Source organism: Patagioenas fasciata, chromosome 5, assembly GCF_037038585.1.
Source record: "Patagioenas fasciata isolate bPatFas1 chromosome 5, bPatFas1.hap1, whole genome shotgun sequence".
Lineage (NCBI taxonomy): Eukaryota > Metazoa > Chordata > Aves > Columbiformes > Columbidae > Patagioenas > Patagioenas fasciata.
The window spans coordinates 27,588,184-27,597,058 of record NC_092524.1 but is presented as its reverse complement, the minus strand read 5'-3'; the positions used below and the strand labels follow the sequence as shown (position 1 = coordinate 27,597,058).

General features: G+C 44.6%; 1 protein-coding gene across 1 annotated transcript; it reads right to left on the bottom strand.

Moving 5' to 3' along the window:
* Positions 1 to 5,747: 5,747 nt before the first annotated feature.
* Positions 5,748 to 7,096, bottom strand: LOC136101826 (inositol 1,4,5-trisphosphate receptor-interacting protein-like 1). Its single transcript, XM_065838304.2, has one exon. The coding sequence runs from the start codon at positions 7,079 to 7,081 to the stop codon at positions 6,056 to 6,058; it is 1,026 nt and encodes a 341-aa protein (XP_065694376.1). The 5' UTR covers positions 7,082 to 7,096; the 3' UTR covers positions 5,748 to 6,055.
* Between the last annotated feature and the right edge of the window lie 1,779 nt (positions 7,097 to 8,875).

The following is an 8,875-nucleotide window of genomic DNA, read 5'->3' as shown; positions in this document are numbered from 1 at the left end:
TTGAGGGAAATATCACTAGATTTTAGCTTCTGATCTCCCAGTCCAGCTATCTCTTCTCAGGTTCAAGATGTGATGTTGCGTTTATTTTATTCAGCGTAATTTGTGTCCTTTTGTCTACCAAGAGCTTCTACGCATTTAAATTGGTATTCTCTGCTGGCACAATTCCTGTGAGGTCATTTCCTTTTCTGCAAAAATTATGCAAAGAGGGCCTAAAAAGCTGTCAGTTTAGAATGATGACATTCATATTGATTTTCTCCACCCAGAAGTAAGTGTCCAAGCTACAGAGCAGAGAAGAAACACATCCTGAGGTCCTCCTGTCAGTATGTTCATGTGACCCATGACTGCACTGTACTTCATAGTACTTCACTGGCTTTTGGCATTAGAATCATGTCTGCAGAACTCCTAATACCCTAATCCCACTGTATTCTCCAGAACCAATTTAATGAACCCCCACTGACTACAGGGAGACTAACATCAACATTGATTTGCAATTAAATTTAACATATGTAGGTTCAGCACACATTACCAATTCAGAGTATATATATATGGAGGGGTGTGTGATTTAAGTTAAAAATCCTGCTGACTTCAGTGGAAAATGGTGGTCGTCTAGTGTTATCCAACAGTCTGCTGCTGTAAAAATGCTTGACTTAAAAAACAGAAGGTTTTTAGAGATAAAAATAATACTAATTGCAGAGGTTGCTGAGATCAGAAGCAGAGTCTTCAACTGCACCTAACTGGGTACAGTATCTAGCTTCAAAGCGCAGAGAGTAACGGAGGTCACGAGGCATTAGACTGATGAAAAGTAGCAGCTTAGTTCTGTGGGGGCAGATCAGATTAGTTGAGCTGATTTCAAAACAACTGAAAATCTACTTTAGCATCTTTCATTCTCTTATCAAAGAACTGAGACTGAGGGTACTTTCAGATGATTCGTGATGGGGTATAAGAGCTTTAATTCCCTCATCACTCACAATTCTGTAGGTTAGCTTCAATTTAGCATTTATGTTACATGAGCTAAATATTTTCTGAGCTGGGAACTTTCTTCTAGAGTAGGAGAGATCTCCTGCTTAGTGTATCTGGCACTAGCACTCGGGAAATTTGGGAAATCAAACTTTCCAATCATGACTAGCCAATATTTGGTGGGGAAGTAAAGGGCAGCATCCTTTTGGGGACAGACCTGCTTTTCTGCAGTGTGCAGCATATTTGTGTGGTGTATCTATGGTCCTACCCTCTATTCTGTTGTGAACCATCCTACAGAATGTTATTCCATGAAGTGCTCTATCACCTGTATCACTGAAGGCAGCAGTAGTATCAAGCAAAACTAGGTAGTCTGTGCAAAGGAGAACATGAGACACTTTGTCTGGGATTCTACACAGAGCACACTGGAGCAAGCCTGGCCATATCTCTTAGCTGGAAACTGTGGGATACGTACCCACATTTTTTCTTCCTTGATTATTCTTTCCTTTTCAGATAGCTCCACTGAAGTGTACTCCTACAAAACGGGAGCTTACTATGAGTAACATTGTTAGAACAATAAAAATAAGCAACTAAGAGTTATAACCCCACCAATGTTTGTGAGATATTTCTTCTGAAATACAAGGTTTTATCATTATGCTTTTCCTAGATTATTTCCAGAGGGTTTTATTTTCCCATAAGATAACCATTTCACATTCTACATTGCTCAGTTTCATGCTGTTATTATAAAAGCTATAATCTTTTGGCTTTTCTTATGTAAATCCTTTGAATCTGAATAGTTCAGAAATTTGTAGATGGTAGGTTATCCTACCTTCCTGTTAAGATATGGGATTGGAAATGTTTGCTTCTACATTTGTAATCTCAACAACATCCCCACAAAGATCTGAATTTTAGTTTTGGGTCAAGTTTGACTACAGGGGTGAGTTGGTGTTTAAAAACAGTATCAAATAGTTGCTTCTGTCTTAGCTGAATTCATTCATTTAATTTTGTATTTTTTCCTGAAATGTCTGTACAAAACTTTTCATCTCTAGCTTTCCAATGAACACTTAAAACTGTTCACATTCTGTCTGGCAAGGAATTGATTCTGAAATACTGTAGCCATGCAGTAAATCGGTATTGATCATCTCCACAAACACAAAAGGTGACATTACACAGGTATTAAATACTTTTATGTATTTAATTCCTATTCTACTTTACACAGACACCAGGTTATATGAGGGGTGACTAGCTTAAATAGCTAAGTTGCTGTCATCCTACCCATTAAAAACTCTTGGTTTTTGAAACTGTAAGACCAAAACTAAATGAAATAAATATGGTATATGGTAAAACTTGACAAGTTTCATTTGACCAAAAACTTAAAAAAGAATAAAGAAAGAAAGGATGGTAAAAAAATGAACAACTCTAATTTTCCATCTTTAATGCAAATTGGCATCCTCAAATGACTGTAAAATCAGAAAGTGGATAAATAACAGCAGAGGGAGAGGCACAGGTAAGAAAAATAAGAAAAAAAGAATGGTTGTGCCAAAGTACTCACAACAAAACCACAAGCAGAGAGACTCAAGAAGGCCAACAGCTATACTACTCTCATTTCCTTAAATCTTCAAATCCATCAACGGGCCTGAGACTATTTGTGAGAATATGAAGCAGCTCTTATCACATTCCACTAATCAAAGTGCCTGCATTTTGCACAATGACAGTTTTAATTGCATGGAATAAATTTCTTAGGGTGTGGAGTCTTGTTCTTTGTAATGCTTCACAGTCTGTAACCATTAAGAAAGATGATTTGACTATTAAATCAGTTGGCCATAATGAACCAAAAAGGGCTATTCTGCAGGTAATAGAGGAAACCTTTAGAATTTTCCAGTTTCTTTAGCCATGGAGAATGTCAGCAAGACTTTCTAAATTCAAGCACCAGTAATTGCCTATGCCCTTTTCAAACAAAACCACTTACTTTGGATTTCAGCATGTACTGTGTCTTTCTCACACAGCTGTGCACCATGCTAATACTGTGGCTTTATCAGCTTCTCTCCAGCCTGTTCACCTCACCAGAGAAGCATTGTTCTTTGCTGAACATCCCCTGAAGCTTTGCCAAAGCCTAAATTTGAACAGCTCTAGTGAAGGGATTTCCAATGCTTCCCTTAAGAGGTTGATAACACTGTAATTAGTCTTTCTATTTGGCAAATAATTCTAGGTTTTCAGCCTTAGTTTCTCCTTTCTTTGTTTAATAGATACTTTCCTGTATTCACAAGGAATGCTTTTCATCTCTTTCATATTGCCCTTCCTGTATTTACAGGCAGGTTTCCTACTTCTTCTTCCTCGGTTTGTAGCTATTTTATGCATGCTTAATTCTTTTAACCTTTTCCTCATGAGCTTCGTTAGCTTTTGGTATGCCTGTAAAGTAACTAAAACCATTAGCTTTTCAGACAGGATGCATGTTTGGTGCTGATCATGGTGACTTTATTAAGATTACATAAAGGACATTCCACTGAAGACATATTTTGCTAAATAATTAAATGTTACTGGAAGAGCAACTCCTTGTAACAAAATCTGCTGCAACAACATCACCAGGCAATTTTTTGTTTCCTTAGAAGTCTCAGAGGGCACTTACAAGAGGAAAATTGCACTGAGCTAGGGATTAAAAGAATTTAGAAAAAGAAGCTGCAGTAACATGACATTTCAGACACACGTGATATTTACATAGACTTTTTTGAAGCACAGAAATGTTGTTATATAGAAAAACTAGTGGAATAAAACACAGATTTTTATTTAAAAGTTAACATATAGAAATCAGAGGAAAATAAGAAAGAACAAAACAAAAAACCCCAAAACCCAACAACAACAGAAACAAACAAACAAAATAAAAAACCAAACCCAAAACAAACCACAGTTAAGCCACTTTAGGGCACGTGTTATTATTATACTCTTTAAATGGTTTTTGTTACAGAAATTCTCATCTAGAAAGCTACCCAGACAGTTCAAATGTCTACTGGAGAATTATTGTGCCATATTTCAAGATCTAGCTATTTTTAGTCTGTTTTCTGAAAGTATGGAACAGAAGAATTGGAATCTTGTTTAAGTGGAAATCTCAGTACAGCCTTAACTGTAAAGTTATTGCTCACATTTTCATAAAGAATATAACAAAACAAAGCCACAATAACAACAAAAACCAACAACAAAAACCACAAAACCACAACAAGTTTCCATATGATTTATTAGGTAGGTGAAACGTTTAAATTTAATTTTCCCTTGGTATAGTTGTGCATGTGCATGCCTTAATGTATGAGTTCCTAAACAACAAAAGATATAGTCAGATCTTTGTTGTGTTGAACAGCCACCTGTACAAGATATTCTAACTTATTTTATTAGTCATCAGTATCCAAAGAATAAAAGTAGGCAAAGCAAAAGAAGACAGATTTTATCTTATAGACTGACATGTTTGAACTCCAGATACAAAGTGATACTTTTCAAACCAGCATCTTCACCTAGCTAATGATTGTTCACAAATTGTTATAGAAACGGTCCCATTTGTCCATCTCAACTAAACCCAAATTCGTGTTTTGTGTCCTAAGGATAATTCCAGTCACCTAACAAAATGTTAATGCAGATAATGTCATTGAAAAACAGTGTTCAAAACCCATTTATTTGGGAGCCTGTGCTACACGGATCCAAGTTTTAGGAGATGGTGAAAGTGCTGCAAGGCATCCTGTTTTTCCTGAAGAAGGAAAAGGTTTAAATAAAGAGGTTATTCTACAGTGCCCGAAGACAGAAGAGGAGGCAGACAGGGCATGACGCTGTACTACACCTTACTCTTCCACTGCATAAGGACCTAAAGCCAAAATATTGAACAGCTGTTTCGACAGGAATTGTGATGACAAGAGAGGTTACATAAAGAAGCAAGAGGTGTTGCTTTCGGAAGCAGCAGGAGTATCAGCAAACACAGTGGCACCTCGTCAACTCCTGTCTATACACTGCAGACATTTGTTTTGCAACTTCATATTCTTTGTGAGGCTCCCACCCAGCACGTCACAGGCGCACCCACCGGCCACCCCACCCTTTGGCCCTGCACACAGCTGCCCTGGTTTCCTGATGAAGGCTGAGCCAGAGCTAATGTTCTTCTCAGCACCTTGTGTGGTGCTTAATATTCGGTTGTTATCCTCTGCTTGCCAATGACAATCTCATAATCATAGAAAACCCTGGGTCGGAAGGGGCCCATGAGGACCATCTAGGCCAAGCCCTGACACTGCACCAGGCCGGCTTCAAGAGAAATCACAAATTCACAATCATTTAAGTTGGAAAAGACAGCGGGAGCTCCATGCCCTGCCCAAGGTGCGCAGTGAGCGGCTGGGCCCTCCGCGCAGGGTGAGGACCCACCCCCGGGTACTGTGTTTTTTCCTCGGCCTCTGTCCATCCCAGCCTCCCCCTGGCCTGTGCACTCACCGCAGGCCCAGGCCAGACTGGGGCAGTGCTACTGCTGATGCCCCTGATAACCGCCCTGTGGGGACCCATCCCCTGTGATGCCCACATTCAACTAGAAATGGTTCAAAAGACACTCACTGGCAACAGAACATTTATTGAAACGGTAAAGTCCCGGAGGGAAGGGCGTCTCCTGAAGGAGCCTGGCGGTTGCTGTCCAGGTGGCAATGCCTCCTTGCAGTGGCCTCGTCAGCTGCATGGGGTCCCGCTCTCCAGCTTGTGCTTTTGCTCTGGAGAACATATACAGGAGCAATTACCACTGGCAACAGAGCGACATCTTGTCCATGTCCAGCGTGCTCCATTCTTCATCAGCGGCTCCCCGGGGAGTGTCTGGGATGGTCATATCCCCTACCCCAGCCACAGTGGACACACATCAGTAGTGCTTCTCACTTGGGAATGTCCAGGCCCCTGTGAAGTCACCACCTGAAACGCAACTGTGTGACAGGGAAGAACGGTCAAAGTCAGCAGCAGCAGCCACTGCAGTCATCAGCTTCTGGTTTGCTGAGGAGACTGTCTGGGGGATGACGTTGCTGCTCTCGTTTTCCCTTTCCTTTCTGTCTCACACAGCAGCCCCTTCAGCCACCTCACTGGTGTTGACACTGACCTCTGCCTACTCCATGGTCACAAATGTGTCTGAGTTGCCTTGCTGCACCGCCAAGATCAGCTCAATGGAGAGGGATGTCTCAAAGGCGTTGGTCATCCTGAGCTTGCAGAAGCGTGACGATGGCAGCACCATGAGCTTGTTTGCACCTGACTGAAGCACAGCAACGCTGGCTGCTGTCATCAGCTCCTGGAGCCAGAAGGCGGTTTTCTGCACATCGAGGTATGAGCCAGTGCAGAGGGTCTGTAGGAGGCTGGCTTCCTGACAGCGCATCAGCTCGTCCTCAGGATGGTGGATGAAGCAGAGCATGTCTCCCAGCTTCCGCTCCCTTATGCACATGCACTCCAGTTCCACACGCAGGCGGGAGTTCCTCACCGGCATCTCCGCTTCGGTGCCCAGCTCAAGATGGAAGGAGTGCCCGGGGGGTGGCTTCAGGGGCACAAGCAGGCGATAGACAAGGTCTTCTCCATGAGCATTCTGGCCTTCTAGGAATCCGCCCAGCCCAACAGCGGGCTGCACACGCGGCATGAAGTCATTGCCAGAGTAGACTCGGCAGACACAGAGAAGCTCATTCACCAGGTCTTCCACCACTGTGCATATTTGTTCCCTGTTTGGCAGCGGCCACATGGTGTACTCCTCCAGAAACCTGTCCATACAGAAGGGGTCTTCCCCCTCTTCCACTTCCTCCTCCTCCTCCTCTAGGCTTCCAGAGCTGCCATGCCTGCTGCTGCTTCCAGGCTCACGGTTCCTTTTCTTGAGGCATAAACAGAGCCCAAGGAGCAGGACCAGGCCTCCAGCAACAGCCCAGAACTGCCAGTGCTGCAAGGCAGTGAGGAGCAGGGATGTCCAGGCAGAGACGCTCTGCTCCTGGTACCTCTGCTCTTCTTCCTGCCACAGCCGAGTCATCTCCCGTTTCAGCATCTCCTCGTGCTGCCGCATGTGCTCGCGCGTCTTCTCATCCAGCTTATCACCGACTACCTTCACATTGTAGATGATGTTTTGCCAAAGCCAAAATAAAACTTTCATGTAAGCCATGGCCTGCAGGAGGAAGGAGAGAAGGCGCTCAGTGGGGCTGGGCTGGAGGACGGGGCCTGGCAGCGGGGGGAGCGAGGCCAGGGCCGTAGACAGCTGGGGGCAGGTAGGAACGGGGCTGAGGCAGCTGGGAGGCAGCAAGGGCAGTCCCAGCTCAGGCGACAGCAGCTCTGTGCCCTGCCCAAGGTGCCCCGGCGAGCGGCTGGGTCCTTTGTGTAGGGTGAGAACCCACCCCCGGGGGCCACGTTTTTGCCCCGGCCCCTGTCCAGCCCGGTCTCCCTCAGCCTGTGCACTCACCACAGGTCCAGACCAGACTGAGGCAGCGCTGCTGGTGGCACCCCTGATAACTGCCCAGTGGGGACTCATCCCCTGTGATGTCACAAGTGCCAGAGCGTGTCACAGGCTCACCTGCTGGCCACCCCACCCTTCGGCCCCACGCACAACTGCCCTGCTGTCCTGATGAAGACTGGGCCAGAGTTAATGTTCTTCGCAGCACCTTGTGTGGTGCTTTATGTTGGGTTGTCATCCTCTGTCTGCCAATGACAGTCTCACAATCATAGAAAATCCTGGGTTGGAAGGGGCCCACGAGGACCATCTGGGCCAAGCCCTGAAACTGCACCAGGCTGGCTTCAAGTGAAATCACAAATTCACAAAATAATTTAAGTTGGAAAAGACTCTTAAGGTCATTGTCTCCAACCACATAATCTCACACTTCCAACTCCACCAATACACTGTGCCTGTTAGTGCAACATCGACACATTTTTTTTATATAACTCCAGTCTTGGTGACTCAACTGCTTCCCTGGGTAGCTTGTTCCAATGGTTGAGAACCCTTTAAATGGGGAAAGTTTTCCTAATATGCAATCTAAACCTGCCCTGATGCAACATAAAGCCATTTCCTCTTGTCCTGTCTTTCGTTACCTGGGAAGGGCGACCAACACCCATCTCTCCACACCGTCCTTTCAGATAGGTGTAGATAATGATATGGTCTCCACTCAGCGTCCCGTTATCCGGATTTAACAACCTCAGTTCCCTCAGAAGACTTGTGCTCCAGACTCTTCACCAGCTTTTCTGCTCCTTTGGACACACTCTGGCACCTCAATGTCTCTCTTGTAGTGAGGGGCACAAAACTGAACACAATGTTAGAGGTGCAGCCTCAGTGATGCCAACCCAAGCCCCAGAGAGGCAGAACAGTTCCCAAAAAGATGAGTCTGATCAGCAGACCAGGGGAGTAGTGAAGGAACTCATTAGTTTGCTTTGCTTAAACGTGTAGCTCTTGCTTTACCTACTAAGCTGTCTTAAATCCACCCACAATTTTTCCCATTTTAGCTTTCAGATTCCCTCCACCATGCCACGGGGGAAAAGTGACTGAGCAGCTCTGTGATGTCTAACTGCCTACTGCGATTAAGCCAGGGAAGCTGAGAATTATGGAAGCCCAGAGAATCACTGAAACCAGAGCCCTCTGCCTAAGCTCTTCTGCAAAATGCTCAATGACTTGCTGGCAGCTGAGCTGTCAGCACCTTATAACTGTGTTCTCCATCAAACTGATAAACCAACACTCACAGATGCCATGTTTGTGTGTTAAACAGTTGGTTGATATCTATGCACCAGCTAAAGCTCCCGGAGAGTTTGGAGTCTCTTGAAGAGGGTGGGCTTTCGCTGACCAGGAGGTAAAGCAGTCTCTACTGCAACCCTCCTTACAACGATCTGTTCAGCTGCATCATATTCCATTCTCCGACATCTTCTTTTGCTGTGGAGAAAACATGCAGGCTGATACTTCCCCAGGTGACACAGCTCT